Raw genomic sequence first — 26,204 nt, 5'->3', positions numbered from 1 at the left:
CTAATCCAGCAATTTTCATAAATGATCCACAATGCCTTTTCTGCAATTCTAAATTCTAAAACGTTTTCTAATGAAAAGCTTCTTCCCCCTATTATGTCTCTGCAAAATTTACCTGAACTAACACAGATATTTATACTTTGTTTCTCTCTAACTTAGTGGGACTCCTCATATATTTTGATACAGATATACCCAGACGCTGCCCCAGACCTGTTGGGATGTTACATATTGCGCAGTGTATGCACCTTACTGTACTGCTAAAATCCAAATGCTTGTGAATTCCAAAATACTTCTGGCCCTGAAGGCTTAGAACAAAGGATTAGGGTCCTGTATGCAAACGTGACGCATAACATTTTTGACATTTTACATGCATAATAGTTAACATTTGTTCAGAAATTTTTTAAAATATAATCAAATTACAGTAAATTAAAATAGTATGCTTAATTTGCTAAATGAAAAAACATGCAATTTACAGGCTACCCTGAACCTTCTCCCCAGTAAGCCCCATACGTGTACTTCCTCGTAGAATCCCATTTTAGCAAGAATCCTAAATCAGTTTATCTAGAATTCCCTACTCTTGATATCTGATCAAACTCATCCCCACTCTCTATCCCAGGTGATATCCCAGCACCTGGGCCTGCCTTCAGTAAAAAAGCCTATTATCTTGGTTCAGCCAGAATTCCCCCAGACTTGACGTCTCCTTTTCTTCATTTTCTATCCACCAGTATCCCACTCCCCCAATCCTAGACCATAAATCCCCACTTATTCTGGTTGTATTCAGAACTGATCTCAGTTCTACACTGGAGTTTCCCTTCCCCGGTTGCAATAGTTCATTGAATAAAATCTACTTTCACCGCTTTAACTTCCGTCTAGCTCTGGTTTACCGTAGACAACAGCCACCCCCCCCCCCATCCCTGTGCCTTGGGTCCACTTAACCCTGCCCTTCGCACAACTTGAGTAGACAGTCCTGACCCCCACTCTTCTCCCTGGGCCTGTAAGACATTTACTCTCACCCTCTGCACACTTTGGGACAGGCCTGTAACTCTTTTCCTTCCAGGACCTCTGGCTGATTTCAGTCCCGCCTCCAGAACATTTCCCACCCTCCCAATCCGCCCCTTTTTCCTCTCCATTAGACGTGGACGCACCTTTAGCACCGCCCTCTTCCCGGAACTTGGCAGGACTTTAGCCCCGCCCCTCTGCACTTCCGGCCCGCCCCGCCTCCCCCTACGTTGGGTGTGAGCAGAAGCTCGCCCCGCCCCTCAGCACTTCCGGCCCTGCCCCTCCCAAGCGTCCCTTTCTCCACTTCCAGCCGGCCCAATGCGTTGCAGCCCTCGTGGCAGGGCGTGGATCCCTCCCGGCCTGCGTCGCCGCCCACCCAGGTGCTGGGGCCCAACGGCCAGACTTGCCCCTCCCAAGGCCTCCTCCTGCCCAGCGGGACCGCCGAGGGCGCTCTCCGCCGCCTGGGCTTCGCCTGCCGCCCCGAGTTGGCCGGCCAAGATGGCCGCCGCCCGCGAGGTGGGGCGCACCGCGCCGCGGGGATGACTGGGAGTTGTAGTCCAGGCCGGCGCGCTGACGCACTTCGCCGCGGGCCGACGGGCGCCATTGTGCGCCGCGCGCGGGGTGAGTGCGGCGGGAAACTTGCGCCCGTCGGGGGCTCAGTTCTAGGGCTGCTCCGTGGGGAGCGCCCAGCCGCGGCCCCTGCCACAACAATCGTAGCAGCCCAGAGCCAGCCTCGCCTGCCGTCCTTCCGCCGTGTGGCCTTTAGTGGCAGTGGGAGTCGGGGACTCGGGGCCCAGAGGACGCGCGGCGGGCGGGCCCACCTCCTCCCGGCGCTTGTGGGCAGGGCGGGGGGCGACTTCCTCTCGGTGAGGAAGGTGGGAAACCGTCCCTCTGCGTGTTCAAGAGCAGGTGGAGACATTCCTTTAGGGCGTCTTCCGAGGTGGGGAATGGACTTGTCATTTCCCGTTGACTGGGCCGAGGGGGGCGGGGGGCCTCGGCATAGCACTCACGCCCCTCCCACCTCCCAAATTCGACCTTCTCAGGACTCTGCCCACTCCCACGAGACACGTTGAGGAAGAGGAAGGTATGGCCACCGGGCTTCCGACGGCCTGGTTCCGTGTGAGTAGAGGCTTCTTTATGAGTTTCTGAGTCTACCCCTGGATTTGGGAGCGGGGGTGGCGGAATGATGGTGGGACACCACCTTCCCTGAGATGCCCCGGGCCCGTAGCATTTCGGGAAGGGAAGGGGGAGTGGCTGGGAAGAAGAGACCCTAGTGAGTGGAGGGATAGCAAGTTACTTTCCAAGGGAGTGATTAGAATAGAAGTTCAAGTATGGGGGATACTAATTTACCGTTTAAACTGGGGGTGGGGTGGGGGTATGCATTGTCATGTCTAAGCAGGGATCACGCTTATATTTAAACAGTACTTTGGCATTAGAGCTTAGTCCCTGAGAGAAGAGAGCTAAGGATAAATCCTTGACAGGTGAAGGAAGTAGAAGCAGTACGGGCAGTGGATGGGGGCTGAAGGCTGGGGCTTGATGATTCAGCTCACGCAGTCTCCTCGCAGGAGGTATACACCCTGATACAAATGCTGGAATCCCCAGGTCAATAAAAAATGGAGAGGTTTTCAGAAATTAAAAACCTGCTCCAGCTTCATGGGTTGTCTTCTTTGCTGTGACCTGATAGGGTCAAGCTTGGGTTTGCTGTTTCAGACAAATGCAGGAACTCATGATGAGACACACCTGGAATGCTCAGGTCACCTTGTTGATTGTGCCTACATGTGCTCAGTCAGCCTCCCTTTCCTGTCAGCGTGGGTGACAACAGGCCCTGGCTGAACACGCACCTGTGGGTTTTAGGAACCAGTGACCTTTGAAGATGTGACCCTGGGTTTTACCCCGGATGAGTGGGAAATGCTGGACCTCGAACAGAAGTCCCTGTACAGGGAGGTGTTGCTGGAGAACTACAGGAACCTTGTCTCAGTGGGTAAGGATGGCCTCTGTGTCAATAAAGATCTGCGCTTTGCAGCACGAATGTGGTGCCTCTGAAGTGTGTGTCTGCTTCGGCTCAGCCTGCAGGGATCCGAGTTCAAGTGTCAAGGCCCTGGAGCCTGAGGGAGAGGGCTTTACTTTGTACCCATTGGAAAAGGGCAACTTCACATAACTTCTGAAGCTTTACCTAGTCCATCCGTCAGAGGCGTTGAATACCAGGGAGGTGGGTCTATAAGGGATGTTTCCAGCTGCTGCAGTAGATGTTTACTGTGTTTGTAACAAGAATTTCAGGACGTGGTGTCTGTGTCTGACAGCTCAGGAGTATCATCAGAGACCCTGATCCTTTCCATCTGTCCACGTTTAGTGTGAAGTTTTCCATTCTTAGGTTAGTATATGCATGGCTGCGATGCCAAGCATCATATCCATGTTCAAGGCAAAGTAGAGACGGCAACCCTGGCTAGTTCTCTTTCTACAGCTGTCATACTTACAAAGAAAGAAAACTGCCTTAGGCCCCCAGCTGACAAACTTCCCTTTGTGTCTTGCTGGCCAAAACCAGGTCTCAGTGCCTCCTTTACTGGCAAAAGAGTCCAGAAAAGCAAGCAGCTGGCAAATGGGATGGGTGGGGTTATTAACACTGCCCTAGACCAGAAGTCACGCCCTAGCAGGGGAGAACACAGGGGCAGAATTGCTACAGCAGGAAAGTATTTTCTCCTGAACACAGACCCTCCCAAGCACTGTCTCTTTTCCCTTGGGCAGAACATCAGCTTTCCAAGCCAGATGTGGTATCTCAGTTAGAGGAGGAGGAAGAGCTCTGGTCGGTGGAGAGAGGAATTCCTCAAGACACCTTTTCAGGTGAGAACCAGGCACATGGGAGTCCTGGCACGGGAGTCCTGGTTAGTGAGGATCTAGTGTCTTAGAAAAGGAGGTGGATGGGGAAAACCCCCAGTGGGGTGTTGTGATGAGTAGCTGCAGACATGCTGAATCAAGCCCTGCATTTTCCTCTGGCTTCAGAATCAGGGGTGTACTGCTTGGTAGAACGTGAACCTGTTGCCGGTGCCACGATGGCAACAGGGGCTCTGTCACCCTGCTTCACTCACTGTCTAACTGCCCTTCCGTCCTGTGATCTCCAGTAACTGGTGTCTCTGGCTAGAGTTTTTTAGATACGTTTACATTTATGGGTACATGTTTGTTTTGGGGGGTGTTTCCATTCTCAGTGCAGACAGGTCTGCATCAATCATTTTAGCAAATGCAGTGTAGTCCACATTTGATTTTTTTACTCTTGATGGACATTCAAGTTGTTGTAAAAAACTACCTCGCATACTTTTTTTTGCAGTCAAGTTGGTTTTTTGTAGGTAGGGATTTCTAGAAATGGAAGTTAGAATCAACCAAGATGTAAGTGAAAAAATCTGGTAGCAACAAACTGCTAAGATCTTTTAAAATACATATAGCTGCTCAAGAACACGAGAGCTCCTTTTCGTTTTCATAAGATACCAGCGATTTTTAGTCCTCTTAAGATTTGCAGATCTGATGGGAAAAGGTATGTTCAGTTTAGTTCATATTTCCCTCATGAAGTTGCATGTATTTTCATAAGTTTATAGGTCATTTGTATTTTTGCTTTTGTTTATGTATTTTCCCTTTTTTCTTCCTATTGGTTTGTCTTTTGTGTGTGTGTGTGGTCAGGAGGACTCTATATACTATATGTTATGGATGTTAATACTGCAAATACCAGTCCGACATTTATCTTTTACCTTTATCTAGTCTCCATAAAGAAGTTTTATGATTTCGGATATTTTTTTCTTTCAAATCTGTCTTTAGTCCTATTCTAGGTTTCATGTCATACATAGGCAAGTTGTACAAATACTTTTGTCAATTCTGGTATTTCTGTGGGGGGTTTTTAGCCGTTTCCTCTAACTGGGTTTCCTTGTAACTGGTTTCCTCGTGTATATGATGTGGGGCACAAGGTTTTTCAACACTGTTTTCTGACTTGGTTCTTCTGACTGTTGGAAACGCCATCTTTAGCACAGACTTAATTCCCATAGTCATCATCATGTGCAGGCCGTCTTGGCCCCTTATGCTCCCTTGGTCTCTGTCAGTGTCTGAGTAAACACCATATTGATACTTACTATAACTTTACAACACACTTGGATAAATGGTAGTTCCTCTCATTATTTGAAAAAAGGAAAACAACTGGGCTTCCCTGGTGGCGCAGTGGTTGAGAGTCCACCTGCTGATGCAGGGGACATGGGTTCGTGCCCCGGTCTGGGAGGATCCCACATGCCGCGGAGCGGCTGGGCCCGTGAGCCATGGCCGCTGAGCCTGCGCGTCTGGAGCCTGTGCTCCGCAACACAGGCTCTGCAACGGGAGAGGCCACAACAGTGAGAGGCCTGCATACCGCAAAAAAAAAAAAAGAACACACCTATTATCTGTTCTCAACCAAATGAACAGTCACCATCAGCTTGTCAGGATTCATTGAGAAAATCTTATTAGAATGTGTCTTACATTTGATTGGATTCAGACATTCCTTGATGTAGAACTGGTCTCAGTTGAGTTTTGGCACAGGTGTACAGAGGGATCTGCTCACCTCACCGTGCTAGTCAGGCCTTCCAAGTGCTGCTGGGAGTTCACTGTAGTTGCTGTTAATCTGCTCAGGTTAATCCTCCCTTGCAGTCTTGCGTAGTTGTTGCAGATGAACCTGTCATGCTGCTAAATTCTCTTATTATTTTAACAGTTTTGTTACAGTCTCACTAATTTCTCAGTACAAAGTCATCTTACTAGCAAGTATAAAGGAGGAGGCAGTTGTATTATTTTACTTCACTTGCACGGTCATGTAATTGCATTCATCATATCTGGTATTTCCAAAACACTGGGCTAAGAGAGTGATGATTTGAATATTTGGTCTTAGACTTAAAAGGGCAAGTCTCTGGGTTTTGACAAGCATGCTGCTGGATTCTGTGATTCAAATCAGTTTTTATCTGGATAAAGAAATAGTCACCTCACCCTTTCTAATAAATGAAAATTAGTAATAGCCCCGATTTCCCCCCTCCAAAGCGACCACGGGGATTTTCTCATTTGAACAATTAACAGTGACATAATCATAGAAGTGCCCTTGTAATGTGTTGCTGGTGTCTGTTAACTTGTTTTTAGGGTTTTTGCATCAATATTCATAAATTAGGTTGGGGAGGTGGGTGGTTTTCTTCTTTGTGTTTGTTATTTTTGGACACTTCTGTATCAGAGTGTACTGGCTTTGTAAGGAGAACCTTGGGTGTTCTCCCCACCGTTGTTCTCTGCTCTCATGAAAGTGGCTTCGGAGCAACCTGGCAGTCTTCATCTGTGAAGCCTCCATCTGGTCCTATCTTTGGTGATGACCTTCTGTTTGCCACAACATAGACTAGAGTCTCCACTGACTCTTTGTCCCCCTTTCCTAGACTCCTTTGTTAGCCTGATGGCTCAACATTAATATTTTGTTTTCCTTTTCCTTATTCACGTCATTCCTTTCATTCTCTACAATGAAAACCTCCCTTCTAACCGTGAGCACAGGTCACTAAACCAAACCTGACCTGGAAGGTCCCCAGCAACACAAGCACTTTGTATCCACCCAACATGGTTTCTGTTCTCCCTGGTTGATCCAGCCTCCTAAGGTCTCTTCCCATCTTTGTGGCTCTGGCTTAGGTCTGTGTCTCATCCTCTCTGGAACTTAAGTCCCATGTAGGCAAACCTCCCAGCCATGCAATTCTGGATGGTCTAATAGTTTCCTAAATCTAGCTGCTGTTGGGGGGGCAATGGGCGCCTATGGTTCTGCACATCTCAGGGGAGCTGGCTTGACAGGTAACAGGAGATTCAGGGGTGGTGCCCCAGAACGAGAGACCTTGTGCAGGGAGGCTTACCAGGATACTTGCAGGCTAGGCCTGAGGTGATAGGTGCTTAACACATTTCTGCTGTGTCACAAAGAGTCCTTTATGTGATTTCTTTTTCCTCCACTGCCTCCCCTTTACTTCACAAATATTTGTGGGAGGCCTCTTGTGTCCTATGCAAAACAAAACAAAACTGTACACTTAGGTAGTAAGCCAAAGACCTAACATAATCCCTGCCATTGTAGACTCCTTAGTCTAATAGATGACAGCCTTCTACAAACAAGCTACACAGATATAACTGTGTAAACACAAATAGTGGTAAGTACTGAGAAGAAAAAGAACATGGTGTAAAGTAGGGAGCAATGGGGAATTACTCTAGAGGAGTTGGTCAGGTGACAATGCAGGAGTGAGATTTAAGCCAATTCCTGAAGAAAAAGCAGACGTGTAAGAGTGGTGGGGAAGAGCTTCCAGATACAAACACCACTTGGGGTTACTGTGAGAATGGAGCAGGCTTGGCACATTCTGGGAGTGGACAGTCACCCGCTGGGCTGGGAGGAGGTAACCGAGGTGTACTGACATGCAAGTTAAGTTTGGCAGCACACCGGGCTTCCACTGTGAGGCGGGTTTGGTTTCCGTTGAGTACGTGTGGTGTGCTTTTCACAGCTCACTCTGTGAAGATGGAAGGGCACAGACGGAAGCAGGCAGCAGGCTGTGGTAGCATCTAGGGAAGAGGTGGCAATACCTGGCCTGAGAGCGTAGCAGCAGGGCTGGGGAGAAGCTGGCTCCTCCCCATTCGTAGGTGGATTCAGTGGGGGTAGTTGAGTAATTGACCCAAGAGAGCAAAGGAAAGGAAACTGCCAAGAACTGCTCATAGGTGAAAGCTTCAAGGGATTTCCTGTGACTATTCTTTTTAACATGTATTTACTATATATATTTTTTAATGTATCAGTATTTCATTTTAAAAATACAAGAACAGCGATATTATGACTCTGGAATTTTTGGCATTAGTCAGTGACGTGGTTAAGTCTGATAAAGGCAGAGACTTCTGAAGGGTGGAAATAGAGGTTTTCTTTGGTTTTTATTTTTATGTTGAAATAATTTTAGGCAGACAGTTAGTTGACTAGTACAAAGAACTACCTAATAGCTTTCACCTAGCTAGATTCAAATGTTTTTGGAACTCTCCCGTGTCTTGACTGGTTCTGTTAATGAAATATGAATGAGAGGGGACTTAGAAACACCCAGGTAGAGGTTTGTGAAGCCAGCTGAATGTATCTGCCTGGACCTCCTCCTGAGGCAGTGCATAAAAACATGGGAATCATAGGTGTTTGGAATGGCCAGCTTTACTATTAAGAGAACCATCTCCTGCAGTGGTCGTTTTCTCCCAGTACTAATGTAGCTGTGCCTCTCCTCAGTGCAGAGAACTGGAACTGAATGAAAGCTAGGCCTCTCTGATGCAGCTCGTTTTGCACGTGTCTTTAGCTCTCCACGACAGTAAAAATGGCAGCATAGGCATTGGTTGAAGTAGAAGGGAAAATGGATAAATGCTGAAGACAGGTATTCATCTTCAAGAAGGCACTAATTTGAAAAGATGCTATGAAGATAAGGGACGTGGAGAAATATTTGATGGCACTCAAATCTTCTGCCTTCTCACTCAGTGTTCTTCAAGAAAGTATTACTATATGTGTGGTTTGGGTGGAAAGCTTGAGACATAATCTAGATTCAAACATCAGGAAAACAATAAAGACACTATTTTGAAGGTCATGATTGTAGGAAAGCCTGCAGGATATTTAACTTTTTTTGACTGGTTAAGAATTTAAGCAGAAGAGCCCTGCAAATATGAACATGGCAACTCTCAAATTAGTACAAACATCAGTAGAAAAAAAACAGCTTGTACAAGATTTTTTTGTTGGGAGGAAGAGAAGGAAATTCTTCTCCAGATTTCATCCTTTGTGTAGCCTGAGAGGACTCACATGGGCTATATAAAACCAACATGTGGGGGATGTAGGAAATCAATTGTTTTATACCAAGGATAATTCTTTCAAGAACAAGACTAGTGTGAGAAAGCCTATTCTCAGCTCAGCCTTTAAGAGAAAGCTCACACAGGAGACTCACATGCAGACTCACAGGATACCCTGAATGGAGGAAGTCCTTTTCATCATGAGTTTTCCAACATGAGAACTCAAACGTGGAAGAAATCTCAGGAATATAATCATAGCAGGAAAGGCTTCTGGCCTGATAAAGTCTGATTTGAGAGAATTCATACTGGACAAAAAATTCCAGTTCTGTTCAATTTAGAAAAATTCTTATACCAAATAATTATATCTGAGAACTCTGAAATCATGGGAACATGACTGCTATGGAAAGGTTTCATGAATAGCTCTCTTTTTCAGCATCATAGAAGTCATACTGGAGAGTGTCCGAGAAAATAATCAGTGTTAGGAAGGTTTCAGGAGTCACAGAACCCACTGGCAAGAAGCCCTTCAGTAGGAGTCCTCATTGTGTTCAGCATCAGAGGACTCATATGAGAGTAGACTCTCAATGCAATATGCGCAGGCAAATCATTAATCTTGGCTCTCACCTTATTTGACAGAACAACAGAAAAACTTACACTGAAGAGAACCACACTTAAAACAGAATGAGACATTTAGGTTTATATCAGATAGGTCATAAGGAAGGCAAACTCTGCAAAACTTTGATCACGTAAGGATAGCCATCCCTTGGTATCCATGGGGGATTGTTTCACACTCCTATGGATACCAAAATCCATAGATGCTCAAGTCCCTTATATAAAATGGTGTAGTGCCAGTGCTCGCTTTGGCAGCACATATACTAAAACTGGAACGATACAGAGAAGATTAGCATGGCCCCTGCATAAGGATGACATATAATTCATGAAGCGTTCCATATTTTAAAAGAAAATAAAGTTGTGTAGTATAGTCAGACATGAAGGGTCAACTGTACAAATATATAGTAAAACATTGTTTTTCCAATTTGGGTTCTATTATCTATCCGAACTGAACATCTAGAACAAGTGTTAAGTAGCATGGGTGAGAGCATGCATCATTATTTCAGTTTCCCTTGTAAGTCCCCAGTTACTAGAACAATGACTGACGTCCTAACTCAGGAAACTGTTGAGAGAATAAATGGTTGGAAAATTTTCAAGAGACGAGAGGGAATCTTCAAAGAGGAGACTCTGAAGACTAGGCCAGGCTGAGACAAGAGAGTAGGTAAGGGATGGTAAAGGGAAATCTTAAGATACTGCTACAAAGAACTTTGAGAGGGTCACATCTTTGGGGACGGGGCAAAAGTCTAGAATCTTGAGTGACCATCAAACATGTTTTGGTAGGAATCCAGCCTATCAGGGTGTGGTCACATACTGTGCAGTCTTTATTCAAGAATACTTTATGTTATCTGTTACCATCCATCTGTGTGTTCTCTAGGACCAAGTAATCTTAATCCTTATATCTGGGGACCACTCTCTCTGGTGTCCAGATACAGTCCCTGGAGTAATTTCAAAGCCTGAAGTGCTTTAACTGTTCACTGAATAAGAAGGAAAATAAATGAACTAAGCATTTGACTCAAACCTTTTTTAGTGAAAAAAAACTTCCAAAAGTCTTGAGGGAAAATAAGATGAAAGCAGGAATAAATGAGTCAGAAATGAAGAAAAAAAGCCCATTTTCTGGATAGACAGAATAAATAAAAGGCAAGCTAAAAACCTATACAGGGAAAAGAAACTCTATTCAGATATTCAGCAATACATGTAGTTCTCATTATAGTACTTTACCCAACTGTCATAAAGAATAAGCCAGCTCTATGTACTCATATGAAACAATCTCCAAGAAATATATTTCTTAAAATGTACATCTTATAACATACGTTATCTTCACATATATAAAGATACATAGATGTACATGGGGTTTTTTTCCTTAAAAATATACACACAAACACACACCAAGTATGAATGTGTCAATTGGTTATCATTGGGAGAATATAGAAACTGATAGGATGTAACTGTCTCCCAAGAAGAAAACTGGGTGGGAGGGTGACTTTCCATTTTTAGAGGTGCTGCTGGTAACTATGCTTATAAAATGGAAACAACTATCTTCTTCCTGCTATATCACCAGTTCCTGCCACAATGTAGGTGCTCAGTAATTATTTGTTGAGTACAGGAATGAACCAACAATAAGATGGAAAGATTTCTGGAAAAGTGTAAAGTTGGCAAAATTGGTCCCAGGAAAAATGTTAAAACCAACTTTTTCTTAGAACAAAGTGGCCAGTTTTGTTTCTATACTGACCTGGGCAGTGAATATTTTCCAGCTTCCTGTTAAAAGATAGTTTTCATGGAACATGAGCTACTCAATGACAACACAGGGTGATATGTTAACAGGTTCTTTCTGCAATGTATATGTAGCATCGTTCTCACCAAAGCACAAAATGAGAAAAATATTCAAAAGGAGGAAATATTTGTAACTTGTAACAATTAACACCTTTTTTAAAAAAAGCTAATCCTCTGAAATAGTTATAAGAGTTGAGCAGTTGCAACAGATTGCAAAATACAGAAGCTAATAGCTCTGGCTTATACCAGGAATAACCAATTTAACACAGATAGAGGAAAGGTTTTGTGAGTGATGCTTTTTTGAAATGGAACCTAAGAATAAATTGTTAATGAGCAGGCTCTATTTGGAGAAAGTTATGTTAGAATGCCATGGAAGACTTAAGTACTGTAAAAGCATTGACTTGTTTCGAAGGCTTACAAAGGCTAGAAGTGTGTGAAGTCCCTTTCTTAAGTCCTATAAGTCCTCCACAGAAGTGCTGCTGTGGGAGCATGAATGCAAGTCCCTGACCTGGCTGGTCTGGGAAGAAGCAGGTGGGGTGCAAACCAAGTGTCCTTTTACCCCATGGCCTGCTTTAGGCTCCTAAGTACAAGATGGGAACTTTGTAGCAGCAGCCATCCTCCCATGATAACTTCAGATGGGACACTCACAGTGCCAGTAAGATTTCCTGAAATGTCAAATATGGGTAAATCCAGACATAAGACTAAAAGGCCCAAATGTCTCGGTGAACCATTCACCAAGGCACTTAGTAGCTGTGTTGTGTCAACAAATACTGCTTGAGCACCTGCCAAAATGCCAAGTACTGTCATAGGGGTGGGTCACCACGATGAACAGGGTGGAAAGGCCCCCTGTCTCACTGGGCTTACATTCATTCCAGAGTAGCCACTAGCACGTGTGGCTGATTAAATGTAAACTGACTAAAATGAACTTACCAGTCAGTTCCTTAGTCGTACTGGCCATCTTTCAAATGTTCACTGGTCACCTGCAGCTAATGGCTACTATGTTGGACAGTGCAGTTCTAGAACATTTCCTTCAAAGAAAGTTCCACTAGGCAGTGCTGTTCTAGAGAAGGTGGAGAGAGAAATTAGTGAGTCATATACTTTAAGGTGGCAATCAGTGCTATGACGAAAAATGAAACAATAGGATATCTATCAGGGAGTGGAGAAGCGTGGGTGGGCAATACTAGTTTAGAACTGGGCAGGAAGATAGCTCTGAGATGATGACATCTGAGCTGAGAGCTGGATGGGGAAGGAGAACCAGGTGGAGATGCTAGGAGAGACTGTCAGGCAAGTGCAATGACTTCTGGATGAGACACATTTGGGCACGTTTGAGGAAAAGTAAGATAGTTGCTGTGTGAAGCCCTCTTTGGTGTAAAGGGCATAAAAGAAGAGGGTTTGGATTCCAGCTGCTCCCTTTCCCAGTGTGTGGCCTTGGGCAGGTTCCTATCCTTTCCCAGCATGGATTTCTTTTGTGTAAAGGCTGGACGCTATTGCTTAGTGGGGCTGTGATGGTGTAAAAGCCCAGGTCCTGGGGGGCCTTCATGAAATGGTAGCTACTGTTACTGATTCAAAGACTTTGACTGATGTAAAGATCCTCATAAGTGGCTTTTGCAGATCCTCCTCTGGGTCTGGCCTAGGGGTTTCCGATGCACAGGACCCAGTTAGCAGCCTTAGCAGTGCAGTGGGGGAGACACGTTTAGAAGGCGATATAGCAGGGTGCCCAGCAGAGCTGAAAAGAGTGATGGGGAAAGGAGAAAGGGTGAGAGCTGGGCGCATCCTGGACAAGGAGGAAGAGGGATAGGGGAGCTGACCCTGCCCCTGCCCCCCAGCAAGCTGGTAAAAGATCATTGTAATTAGTTACTATTATGTTTGTGGACTGGTAGCCCTAGTGTACCTGGTTAATCAGTCCGCGTTCACTAGGAAAGTGGGCACTATGAAGGAGACAGCTTACCTGGAAAGGAGGGAGCAGAGAGAACATGAGAGAAGAAAACGGTAATTAGAAGAAGAAAACAGCTCCCATCAGCAGTACCAGTACTGTTCATGCAGTACTGGCTTTAGGTGCCTAATCACTTAGGACTTAGGGGAAACTGAGGCCCCAAAGAATTAATAATTAATTAATTAATAATTAAGCCCCTTGCCCAAAGGCTCAGTGAATTTGTGTAATAGCCCCCTAGCTAGATAGGGAGTCGCAGGGGAGGGGACTAAATTGCCCAAATTCCCCCCAGGGTTATTCAGCTGGTGGGTTGAAAGCCTGTACTTGGAGCTGCAGCTGATAGGGATAACTTTATGCAGCCCCAGGCAGGTAGGTGGGTAAGTGGGTGGGTCACTCAGCCTTGCCTCAGTGAGGTGGGGATCCCGTTTCAGCGTTGTTAGCTGGTAAACACAGCTGTCAAGTGGGGCGAATACTTTTCTGGAACGGACAGCCCAGAAGATTACCTTAGAGGTTTGGGGGAGTGGTCCAAGAGATGAGACGTGCCTAGGATGACATTTACCCATGGGTTTAGAGGCTTGTGGCCATCTCACATACTGCAGAGCACCCACTAGGTGCTTTATGACAACTGCAGAACCAGTGTCCGCCTGAAGGGCTGCTACAGCAGGGAGAGGGCGGATATACTGGACTCTCAGCACCAAAAACATCGGCAGAGTTCCTGACATTCAAACCCAGACAAGCTCTACAGTTTAAAACAGTTAACATTCTAAGTGAGCATTCAATGCAAGATTCTAAGAAAACACCCTCCTGCCCCCGAGGATAAGAGGAGAAAGTAAATATATGATCAAGATTAAAGGAGAAGGGGTGAGGATAGAGGAGATGAAGTAGAATAAAAAGAACCCAACGTGTTTTTTGGGTTTTTTTTTTTGCGGTACGCGGGCCTTTCTTTCACTCTTGTGGCCTCTCCCGCCGCCGCGGAGCACAGGCTCCGGACGCGCAGGCCCAGCGGCCATCGCTCACGGGCCCAGCCGCTCCGCGGCACGTGGATCCTCCCGGACCGGGGCACGAACCCGCGTCCCCCGCATCCGCAGGCGGACTCTCAACCACTGCGCCACCAGGGAAGCCCCCCAACGTGTTTTTTTTAAAGGAGAAAGCATTAAATAAAAATTCCTGATTAACCAAGGAGTACAAAACGGAAATTTCAGAAGTTAAAAAGCTATGAAGCAATACGGAGAATTAAGTTTGTTCTTAAGTGTCATGCATGATTATTGCTCAAAATGGTGCCTTTGCCCCAGCACAGAGGCGCTAGGGAGCCCCACGCCCACCCCTTGTGGGGGCTGCTTCTCAGGCCAGTGTTGCTGAGATTCTGGTAAACTCCTATCCCTGGCTTCCCAGGTTATCCTCAGAGAGAAATTCCAACCAAGCCATAAGAGCTGTAAGTGAAAGAAAAGTGAACTAAGCTTTCAAATCAAGAATGACCGGGTGGGGGTTGGGTGGGGGGGGGATGGAGAAAACTCTCCAGAAATCCTAAGGAACAGGAAGGGAACTAAATGCTCAAGATAACGCAGATATGAATTAGGCGGGGAAGCCTCCCGATGAAACTAACTCAAAACCTTATTTGGGAGGAAGTGGGGGGAAGAGGTTAGAAATGGGAGATCAAATGCCTGTCATGATTTTTATCAAGGAAACAGCCACTTTAAACGTAGGAAAGAAGTGACTGGCAGCGGCCGATAAGTCACTGTATGGCCCAGGACCTGTTTTTCAACCCTGGAGCGCCCAAGGCCAGTCTGGGGTGGCGGGGCGGCCCCACCCGGCACTGGGCGACTCCTGACCGCGAGCTGACTCACTCCTCGGATCGCGCGCCAGCAACGGGCAACGCCCGTGAGGTCCGTGGAGGCCGCCGCCGACCCGAAGTGTGTAGTCAGGAAATTCCGAGAAGGGAAGACGAGCCGTAAGGAGACAGGGGAAGAATGTGGAGGCGGGGGAGGAAAGTGGGTGAAGAATCCGGGTGCTCGTTGCTCTCGGGGAAAGCGGCCGCGCTCCCCTCACCCCGCGTCACCCAACGGGGAAGACCTGCAGCTCGGGAAGGTGTGTGTGGAGGCTGCGCCGGCGTCGCCCCAGGACGCGTCCACCGTCGCCGGGGAGACCGGGAGAGAGAACGCGAGTGGAGGCCAGAGGCGAGAGCCCCACCACTAGCCGAGCGGCCGCCATCCTGCCAAGGGCCTCAGGCGAACCCAAACCCTCAACATGGCGGGGCCGGAAGTCCGCGGCGTGGAGACTCCTGGGAATTGTAGTGAGGAGGGTGCCTGACGCACTTCCGTCCAGGCCGGAAGTCGCGGCCCCGCGCTCCTGGAGCTCTGAGAAGAGCGAGTGAGGCTTCAGGATGGGGATGGGTGGGTGGGGCATGGACTTTTTACCGCTTCACCCTTTGGAGGAGGGGCCGGGCGCGCTCCGCGGACTCTGCCAAAGCCAGCTCCCCAGCAGCCAACGCTGTCTGATAAGTGCGCCCAGTGGCCGTTGTGGCAGGTGCTTGGGAGGCTGCAGACGGCGAGGAAAAACACAGAGGCAGCGTATGCAGGGAGCCGCTGCTCCTAATCGCTTCCTGAGTCTTTTTTTTTTTTTTTTTTTTTTGTTTAACGCAATTGCAGTTACTCCACAGCAGTGTGAGCAAAGTTGCTCCTGTGCTCCAGGCATAGAAAGCCAAATTCTGACAGCAGGAGTTTGCAGCAAAGGGTTCATTGCGTGGAGACAGGTCTCAGATCCACTCCAACTTGGTCTTTGACTTAGGAGTGTTTTAAAGGAAGAACTGAGAGTCTAGGGTTAATCATCGTTTTGTGACATTACTTAATCGTGGATTTAGAAGTCATCATGTCTCTGGTTCAGGATTCTCTGGCCAGGTGGTCCATGGTTCCAGAATCTGTTAGCTCCTATTACCGTGAAGAGACAACTTGAATTTGTACTTTAATGATATTATCAATTACAGCAGTCTTGGTCATCTGACACTGGTTGATTGATGTTCAGTTAGCACAGGATTGAGGTCAGCAGGGACTTCAAGAAAGGGGATAAAGTTTTGGATAACAGAGGTTAATCATAGACTCGGCAGGGGAATCGGTTTTAGGGGGACTCATTCAATAGTAATTTCCTGTTCTGCTTTTTACTTCATGTGACAGGAACATTTGTATGTTGTCATAATCCCCCTAAAACCAGTGTATTAATATTTTTAATGCTTACATGGGAATCTCACAATTTTCTTGACCTGTGTTTTAACACTACCTGTGTCTTCCAGTTTTATTCCATCATTTACCACATTGCTAGGAAGTGAGTGTTGTGGAAATAAAGACCACTCAGAGGAGGACATGCAGAGGCTACTTACTCAGAGCCCACCCTAGCAAGGGGGTCAGCCACCGTCCCTTATGTTTGGTAGAGACTAAGGCAGGCTGGGAGTGGAAAGATTCATAGTGGAAAAAAGGAGAAGGTTCTGATTGGAGATGATTGGCTTGGGGTCAAAAAGAAAACTCTATAAAACAAATCTAACCAAAAATAAATCATAGTCTGTGTTACTTTTTTAAATTTATTTTTTTTAATCTCTTAAGTCATAGAATTAGCATTTCTTCTTGGAGTTATAGAGAGCTTTCCTTAGCATTTCAGCACCATCCTGGAGTTCTGTTCAGCAAATGCTCTGTGGACTCTATGACAAGACCCAGTGTCCCTGCCTTTCCCAGACATCCTTGTTCTTGGCCCCCATGGAGGTGGGATCAGGTTCTATTCCCCTCATGGCTGCAGGCATATACGGCATAATTCTTGTTATCTCTTGGTCTTTTTTTTCCTTCTACGTTGAGATATAATTTATAAACCATAAAGTTCACCATTTGAAAGTATACAGTTCAGTGTTTTTTACTATGTTCACAAGGCTGTGCAACCATCAGTATGATCTAACTTAAAAACAGTGTCTACATCCCAAAGAAGAAATCCTGTATCCATTAGCCATCACCCCAAAGCCCTTCACCTCCTCCATCTCCTGGAAACCACTCATCTACTTTCTGTCTCTATATATTTGCCTATTTGGGACATTTCATATAAATGGAATCATACAGTAGGGCCTTTTGTGTCTGGCTTCTTCTACTTAGCATAATGTAGTCAAGGTCCATGCTGTATAACTAGACCATATTTTGTTTGTCCATTTATCGTTTGATGGACATTTGAGTTGTTTTCCCTTTTTGGCAATTATGAATAATGCTGCTGTGAAAATTCTTGTACAAGTTTTTGTGTTGACACACGGTTTCAATTCTCTTCGATTGAAACTCCTGGATCATGATTTAACTCTATGTTTAACTTTTTGAGGAGCTGCCAGACTGTTCTGCAAAGTAGTGTAGCAGTCTGTATTCCTGCTAACAGCATACGAGGGTTCCAATCTTTCCACATCCTCACCAACGGTTGTTACCACCCATCTTTGATAATAGCCATCCTAGAGAGTATGAAATGGTGTTTCACGGTGGTTTTGACTTGCATTTTCCTGGTGATTAACGACGTTGCTCACCTTTCATGCATTTTTTGGCCATCTGTCTTGCTCTGCTTTTGACCTACAGAGTGTCCTGAGGCTCAGTTGGACCCTCAGTTCCATCCTTTTCCTGCTGGGAGCCCCCTGATGAAGATCGAGGTTGTTGAAATCCTCACGCTGAACGAGGAGGTGGCTCTTCCCCGGAACACCCAGATCCGCGCCCTCTATGCTGAAGAGGAGGGCCTGAGCCCAGTCATCCTCAGGGAGCCCACTCAGCATCTGGATAAGCATCTAACTGACCCTGAGACCGCTCGCCAGAGGTTCCGGAGGTTCCGCTTTGAGGAGGCGGCAGGGCCCCGAGAAGCCCTGGCCCGGCTGCGTGAGCTGTGCCGCCAGTGGCTGCGGCCCGAGGTGCACTCCAGGGAGCAGATGCTGGAGCTGCTGGTGCTGGAGCAGTTCCTGGGCGCGCTGCCCGGGAAGCTCCGGATGTGGGTGGAGTCGCAGCACCCCGTGGACTGCCAGGAGGCAGTAGCCCTGGTGGAGGATGTAACCTGGATCTCTGAGGAGGAAGGTGAGTGCAGTGGAAGAGTGGGGAGACAGCAGTTCCTGTGAAGGCATCTGGGAGGGTGAGGGCGAAGGGACCCCAGGCTTCCTGGGAGGGGGAGGGGAGGGCTGGTGCCCACTCCATCTACGCCAAGGGCATCTACTTCCCCCCCTCCCCCAACCCCACTTCTTGAATCAGAGCTTTAGATACTTGCTTGCTGATGTACCTGTCACTATGCCTGGGCCAAGGTTCTGAGAATGGCCTCCTCTCTGGACGCTTTTGTGGAAATGGAAGGTCTCAGGCCCCACGTCGGAGCTGCTGAAACCTTTGGATGAGGCCTGGCACTGCGTTCTTTTATGAGCCCTCCACACATTTCTTTTTTTTGTTTTTTTTTTTTTGTTTGTTTGTTTGTTTTGTTTTGTTGTGGTATGCGGGCCTCTCACCGCTGCGGAGCACAGGCTCCGGACGCGCAGGCTCAGCGGCCATGGCTCACGGGCCCAGCCGCGCCGCGGCATGTGGGATCCTCCCAGACCGGGGCACGAACCCGTGTCCCCTGCCTCGGCAGGTGGACTCTCAACCACTGCGCCACCAGGGAAGCCCCCTCCACACATTTCTGATGGAAGCCAGCAGATCCCTCTAAGATCCCTGCCATATCAATATCAGTCACACAGGTTTTGTATTTCTGGTACTCCTTCTCTCTCTCTTTTTTAAAAATATTTATTTATTTATTTTACTATTTGGTTACAATGGGGCTTAGTTGCGGCAGGTTGGCTCCTTAATTGCGGCTTGCAGGCTCCTTAGTTGTGGCAGGCGGGCTCTTTAGTGACAGCATGCAAGCTGTTAGCTGCGGCATGCATGTGGGATCTAGTTCCCTGACCAGGGATCCAACCTGGGCCCCCTGCTTTGGGAGTGTGGAGTCTTAACCACTGTGCCACCAGGGAAGTCCCCTGGTGTGCCTTCTAACATCATACACTCAGTGGAGGCTGTGGATAAAGTGGTGACCGAGATAGACAGAACTCGTGGACTTATGAGCTCAACAAGCCTCCGAGCTAGCAAGAAAGACGGGAGTCTGGCAAATGAACATGTGTTTGATGGTGGTGGGGTAGAGAGGGTAACGGTGGTGGTGGGCCAGGGCGACGGCACAGGTTCAGGATGTATTTGGGAGCCAGCCTCCATGAGGCTTGATGTCCATCAGGCTGGGTTCCGTGGAGCACGGACACCACTTTCTGTGTCTGTTGTGACGGGTACCTGGAAGATGTTTCTTGAGTGAATGAATGATTGGCTGATTTTGATGCTTGAGGAGGAGGGGGGAATATGAGGCTGGATGGTGGGATTCAGAAAAGAGGGCTTCCTGGAGAAGCAGGTGCGGGGAAGGAGAGGGGCAGGCGGCAGTGGGAGTGGTCTCTTCCACAGGCACCGAGTCTGGGGTGCTGTTGTCTGCAGGGTGAGGGCCCCACAATTATCCACACTGGAACCCCTTGAACCTCACATGGCAAAAGGCACTTCGCATGTGTGATTAAGTTAAGAATCTTGAGGTGGCTGGATTATCCTGGATTATTTGGATGTGCCGAATGTCATGAGGGTCCTTATGAGAGGCAGGTAGGAGGGTCAGAGTCAGAATAGGAGATGTGAAAAATGAGGCAGGGGTGATACAAGGCAAGTGTCACAAGCCATGTAGTTTACATAGCCTCTAAAAACTGGAAGGAGCAAGGAGTATGTTCTCCCCGACGCCTCTGGAAGGAATGCAGCCCTGTAAACACTTTGATTTTAGCCCTGTGAGGCTTGTGTCAGGCTTCTCATCTCCATAATTGTAAGACAGCAAATGTGTGTTATTTTGAGCCACTGGCATGGCAGCTTGTTACAGCAGCACTAAGAAACTAATATAGGTACCAAGGAGGCAGTTGTCGAGGTCATCGAGATGAAAGGCGGTGAGGTGTGAATGAAACCAATTAGTGTTACAGGGGATGATGAAAGAGGCCTTCCAGGGAACCCTATGAGTCCTGCGTTTGTGGTCAGCATGTCCATTGAACCTCTTGGGCATGACTGCCACAAGCCTTACACAGAGTGGCCTAAGGGAGAAGGACAATATATTGAAAAAAATCCAAGGGTGATCCAGCTTCAGGCATGGCTAGACCCAGCAGCTCCACACATCTTCAGGACTCGTCCTCTCTGCTATATCATACTTCTGCTGGCCTCTTGATGGCTTCACCCAAAGACACTGTTTCCATGTAGGGACTCCCAGGGTGGAATTTCTCTTTCCTAAATGTTCTAACAGATGCCCCTTTGGCTCTTATTGGCTGGCTGGGGGGCCCACGTTCATCCCTGATCCAATCATTTTGGCCAGGAGGAAGCAACGGCCTGGTGGGCCAGCCTGGGTCACCATCATGTGTCCCCCTTGATAGTGGGGTGGCATCGTCATTATAGAAGCCTAAGGACCATGTGGGGACACATAAGGAAAGTCAGACATCAAAGAGCCATGGTCAAGAGGGGCCATAAAGCCAGGCAGAGCTGTTTTCTGAGGTGGAAGAAACTTGGTAAAATTTGCATCAAGATGGATTTAGGGGAATGAGTCTGGTCCTGGGGCCAGGGGAAGTACCCCACTCTGTGGGGTAGCAGGAAGGAAGGAGGAAGGGGTGGAGGACGTGGAGGCCAGAAATGGGGTCTTTGTCTCTGAGGAGAAGGTGTGAGGCTAGCCGCTGAGGTGAACGTGGAGGTGAGGCAGCTACTTCAGTGGAGGGACTGGGTCCGGAACAGTCCTTGGAGGGGGAGTGGGTGGGACCCGCAGTGGGGACAGTGGTGCCCTGTGGTCCCACACATGGGGATTTGGGCACAGGCTTTGAGAGAAGAACGGGGGGCACAATAAGCTATGGGTCCCGGAGACAGACGCGGGCTGTCCTTGCCCCACCTAACCCTGCGCTGCTGTCTCTTCCCAGCACCGCCCACCCAGGGCCCCACCAGCTCTCTCCAGACCACAGCTCAGCAGGAGGAGGACATGGCCACCAGGCTGGCCAAGGCACTGCCTGAGGTGAGTGGGGAGTTTCACCCTTTCCTTCTCTGGTCCCAGCATCCCCCACAGGCCTCCCACAGGCAGGCCTTTCAGAGTTGCTGAGCATGAATGGCAGGCCTGCCCTCCAGCGACTGTGGTGTCATTGGAGACCACAGCAGGGCACAGTGACCAGGAGTCAGGAAATCTGGCGGGGAAGAGGGGGAGGGGCCAAGCGTTCACAGCCTGGGGCCCAGGCGTCCAGATCAAGGCTGGATCCCAGTTAGAACAAAAGAGGCTTCATCCTTCAGAAACGCAGAGCTGGGTGTTTATAACTGAAACAAAGCCTGGGATTTGCTTCAAAATAATCAGAGCTGGGGTGTAGATGAAATAGGACTGGACCTGTCTTGCTGACTGTTGAGGCTTAGAGAGCAGCCAGTGATGGTGTCTATGTGACCTTGGTCGGGGCTACATTTCGCTTGAGCATAGGAGTGAATATATCGGCTCTCATGTAATGAGTGGTCTGGGACAGGCTTCAGGCACAGCTGTATTCAGGGGCTCCTGCCTCTTCTTTCTCAAGCAGGCTCTGCCCCTTTTGGGCAGAATGCCTCCCAGATCCAGACAGAGGGTGGTGGGAAGCCTCTTCCTCCTGGAGTGCTGGTCAGGTCCTCAGAAAGGACTCATCATGGTGCGGCCCAGGCAGCCGCCCCACCCCCAGGCAACCCCTGTCCCCACGGGGAGGGGCTGTTCCAGAATGGGGTATGCCCAGGGAGGGGCAAGGCCGGCTCGAGGCGTGGTCTCCGGTGGGAAGTCATGGGGAAAGGGTAGAGGCAGTTTGTTTGTGGCACTTTGTAGTTCCTTGTGAAGTAGGGCTCTTCCTCCAGCCTGGGCCCCAGACTCTGGTTTTGTGAGAACAGACCCATTGGACTTTTTACAGGCCCCAGTCAGTGTTTCCAGGCAAACCCCAAAGCTGGGGCATCCCCAGCACAGCGAGCTCTGTCGGAATGTCCCCGCCAGCCTCTCTTCTGTCCCCGCCAAGGACTCCCTGACCCTCCTGCTGAAATACAAGGTGTGTGACATTGCAGGAACCGGTGACCTTCCTGGACGTGGCTGTGGACTTCAGCAGGGAGGAGTGGGGGCTGCTGGACCCGACACAGAGGACCGAGTACCACGACGTGATGCTGGAGACCTTTGGACACCTGGTCTCTGTGGGTAAGGCCCCTCCACGCTTCCGGGACTGGGATGCCACGGGGGCTCTGAGTCAGGGCTTACACCCTCTCTGGGCCCTGGACATGCCCTCGAGTCCCCTGCACCGTCCAGGGCCTTTAGCCGACACTGTGCATCTGGAGGGGTGGGGCTCATATGAACAGAGGCAGCCTCGGGTCCAGTGAAGGACCGGTTTGCCGTCCGCCCTGCGGGTGCATGAGAACAAGGACCCTGAGAGCTGGGAGGCACTCGCAGGCCTGGCCCGAGCTCGCTGTGCCACCCTTTGCTGCGTCACTGTTTTCAGTCTCCCTCCCCAGGGTGCATGACTGTACCTGGGGGAAAACACAGCTTCTGGGTATTCAATTATGTTGTACTGTCGACCCGTTTTAGCACTTTCTGTTTACAGTGTCTGTACCTTTGTGTTTCTTTCAGGGTGGGAGACCACTCTGGAAAGCAAACAGTTAACTCCAAACCCCAACATGCCTGAGGAAGAGCCAGCCTGCCACCTGAAAGTGGAGGAATTCTCGAGGGATGACGCCCAGCCCTCTGCCTCAGGAGACACCTTGCAGGCTGGGGCCCCGGAGGTCTTGGACACGGCGTTGAAACCAGTAGTGCTCACTCAGGAAAAAACCCTCCCTCAGAAGCCACCCGGTGAAAGCCCCAAACCCCAGGCGAGCACAGGTCCCGACACAAGCCGCATCTCCCTCCAGAAGACCATTCCTAGAAAACGCTTGCGCAAGCGTGACCCCAGGGTCAAAAAGATGACACACAACCCCTGTGTAAAACTTCATCAGAAGAGCTGCAGCCGGGGAAAGGCCCAGGAGAGCGGGAGCTGTGGGAGAACCTTACCCCGGAGTACTCAGCAGATCACGTTTACACGAATTCACAAAGGAAGCCAGGTGTGCCGATGCAGCGAATGCGGGAAAACCTTCCGGAACCCCAGGTACTTCTCCGTGCATAAAAAGATCCACACGGGAGAGAAGCCCTACGTGTGTCCGGACTGCGGGAAGGCATTCGTGCAGAGCTCCTCCCTCACGCAGCATCAGAGGGTTCACACTGGGGAGAGACCCTTTGAGTGTCACGAGTGTGGAAGGACTTTCAACGACCGCTCGGCCATCTCCCAGCACCTGCGGACTCACACTGGGGCCAAGCCCTACTCATGTCAGGACTGCGGAAAAGCCTTCCGCCAGAGCTCCCACCTCATCAGGCATCAGAGGACTCACACCGGCGAGCGCCCCTACACCTGTAACAAGTGCGGAAAGGCCTTCACCCAGAGCTCGCACCTGATAGGGCATCAGAAAACACACAGCGGGGTGAAATGCAAGAAGAAACAGCCTACCTCGTAGCGCTCAAGCCAGGTGAAGAGACATCGCCTTTGCAGCCTGATCCTGCAGTGTCACATGAGTGAGCCTGGTTGGGGTTCGGGACTGAATGTGGAAAGCCTTGAGTGATGAAGTTCTCAAGACCAAAGGATGACCAGGGAGAACGCCGTGCACGTAAGTCAGTAAGAAAAGCAGTGGGGAGTATCTCGAATGAATACGTCAGTTGGAAAAACATTTAATTTTTCACTCAGTTGATTTGCCATTTTAATTTGTTTGTTCATTGGTTATTAAAAGTGATATTAGTGAAACCTGAAAATGCTTATAATCTAAGTTTAAAAAGCCAGGTACCAAAAAGTCTGTGCACTGATATTATATTTGTCGTAAAGTATTTATGCATATGGACAAGGATTGGAAGAGAACATAGATAAATAAACTATATATTTCTGTGGTAGGATCTCTGTGTGTTTTTTCTCACCTATTTGATTAAACGTCTTTTCACTAATGACTTGATTAAAAGAAGCAATGTTAAAACAAAAGGGTTGGGCCCTGGGTAGACCTGGGAAGTTGTGCTGGGGTAGATAAGGGGAGTGGGCGCCGAGGCAGGTGAAGGAAGTGCCCTGGGAGCATGGTCGGCAGGTGGCAGGGCAGGTGGTTGCACAAACCTCCTTCAGATGGATGGACATCTGTCAGGATTATATGAGGAGCCCGGATGATGAGCTGGAGATGATCAACCAAGGGAATGGTGGATGATTCCACCAGGAGGGCCAGCACTGCCCTAGTCTCATGGCAGGAGCCTCTGTACTCACCACTCTCACTAAAAGAAACCTGAAGGTAATAAATGCTGAGTTAGGAAAGATTTAAGGCTATGGCTAACTTAATATCATAAGTTGACTGCTTCAGAAGGTCAGAGAAACTCATCTCTGAGGTGAATGGAAGAGTTTCCACGTCCCTTAACGTAGGAAGAAATGATGCAGGATTTGAATATACATGCGACTTCCCTGGTGGTCCAGTGGTTAAGACTTCACACTCCCAATGCAGGGGGCCTGGGTTCGATCCCCGGTCAGGTAACGAGATCCCACATGCATGCCGCAACTAAGAGTTTGCATGCCACAACTGAAAGATCCCCCATTCCACAACTGAAGATCCTGCGTGCTGCAACTAAGACCTGGCGCAGCCAAACAAAACTGGTGGCTCCTAATCTTTCCCCAAGCCCACGTAATTCACACCTGTACCACCCAGCATTTCAGTCATCAGTTTGCCATCAGGGCTCAGGATGTGTCTGAAGATCCTGCGTGAGGGGTTGTGAGTGGCGGAATGATGGCCCCCAAGGATGTTCACTGTTAATCCCTGGAACCTGGGAATGTGGTACCTCACGTGGCCAAAGGGACTTTGCAGATGTGATTACATTAGGATTTTGAAACAGGGAGATTATCCTGGATCTTCCCAGCGGACCCAGTATTATCACAAGGGTTGTTACAGGAGGGAGACAGGAGGATCTGAGTAAGAAAAGAGGATATGGTGACAGAAGCAGAGATTTGAGTGATGAAGGACCGTAAACAAAGGAACGTGAGGGGCTTCTAGAAGCTGGAAAAGGCAGGGAAATGGATTCATTCCCTAGCGCCTTCAGAAGAAATGCAGTACTGCCAACACCTTGATTTTAGCCCAGTGATAGACTTCTGATCTCCAGAGGGTAAAATAATAAATCTGTGTTGTTCAAGCCACTGGGTTTGTGGTAATTTGCTTCTGCAGTAATAGCAGGGGGTGTACATGATTTGAAAGTTTCCACCATTGGATACTGTACCCAAAGGGATGGTGTATCCCTCCAGGAAGCACTGGATCTGGGAAAGGGAGAGCGGGCAGGCACTGTGCCTAGGGTTGGCAAACGGCAAGGAACTAGGGGCTTGGAATTGTGTGGAATGGTTCTCTGTTCTCACAGAAACATGGAGATTGCGTAGGAAATCCCAACAGTCTGGAAGAGTAGCCTGCTCAGACTTTTTGGTGAGCCTGGGACTTAGACTTTTGTCAGGTGGAAAAGGGTGCACATGTATCCTCTGGGGCAGAGGCAGCTGAACTTGTAGAAATGGATGAGGATAGTAACTGGGAGAATTACAGTGAGTCAGCTGAAAGCTGGAGAAAGTGGAGAAGGGTCCCAGTCACAAGGTAAGATGTGACAGCTTTCCGCTGCCTCAGATTCCTAGATCACAGAACATAGAAACAGCCACCATTACGGTTCCTTTGGAGCTGGAATTTAATGAAAGCCAACCAGCGGATTCTTAACCACTGCACCACCAGGGAAGCCCACTGTGGTAAATCTATTAAGGTTGCACATTAAAGAACTCATACCTAAGAAAAACTGTATAATGTAATCAATGTGGGAAGTCTTTCACCTGGTGCTCCCAACTTGTTGACATTACATAATTTGTACTAGAGAGAGACTCCATGAATGTCGTGAACGTGGGAGAGCTTTCAGCAGGAGGTCTTAACTAATTAGGCATCAGAAAACTCACACTGAAGAAAAACTGTTCTGTTGTATTTGATGTGGGAAGTTTTTCAGT

At 48.4% G+C, this 26,204-nt stretch overlaps 1 protein-coding gene and 1 non-coding gene across 7 annotated transcripts; both read left to right on the top strand.

Moving 5' to 3' along the window:
- Positions 1–1,260: 1,260 nt before the first annotated feature.
- Positions 1,261–24,103, top strand: ZNF274 (zinc finger protein 274). 6 transcript variants are annotated; one of them, XM_067019892.1, is made up of 8 exons: positions 1,261–1,617; positions 2,040–2,115; positions 2,851–2,977; positions 3,739–3,834; positions 17,683–18,165; positions 21,072–21,163; positions 22,207–22,333; positions 22,760–24,103. In XM_067019892.1, the coding sequence occupies exons 2-8, from the start codon at positions 2,083–2,085 to the stop codon at positions 23,671–23,673; spliced, it is 1,872 nt and encodes a 623-aa protein (XP_066875993.1). In that variant the 5' UTR covers positions 1,261–1,617; positions 2,040–2,082; the 3' UTR covers positions 23,674–24,103. The 6 variants fall into 6 exon arrangements, with proteins under 6 accessions (XP_066875993.1, XP_066875995.1, XP_058900580.1 ...); XM_059044597.2 differs by having other exon boundaries at positions 1,579–1,936; XM_067019894.1 differs by lacking the exon at positions 3,739–3,834 and having other exon boundaries at positions 1,528–1,617.
- LOC131745672 (U6 spliceosomal RNA) lies at positions 9,639–9,744 on the top strand. The gene has a single exon (XR_009332405.1). It is a non-coding gene; the product is annotated as a U6 spliceosomal RNA (small nuclear RNA).
- Positions 24,104–26,204: the final 2,101 nt, after the last annotated feature.

Source organism: Kogia breviceps, chromosome 18 (genome assembly GCF_026419965.1).
Source record: "Kogia breviceps isolate mKogBre1 chromosome 18, mKogBre1 haplotype 1, whole genome shotgun sequence".
NCBI classification, from domain to species: domain Eukaryota; kingdom Metazoa; phylum Chordata; class Mammalia; order Artiodactyla; family Physeteridae; genus Kogia; species Kogia breviceps.
This window is presented reverse-complemented; position numbering and strand designations above follow the sequence as displayed.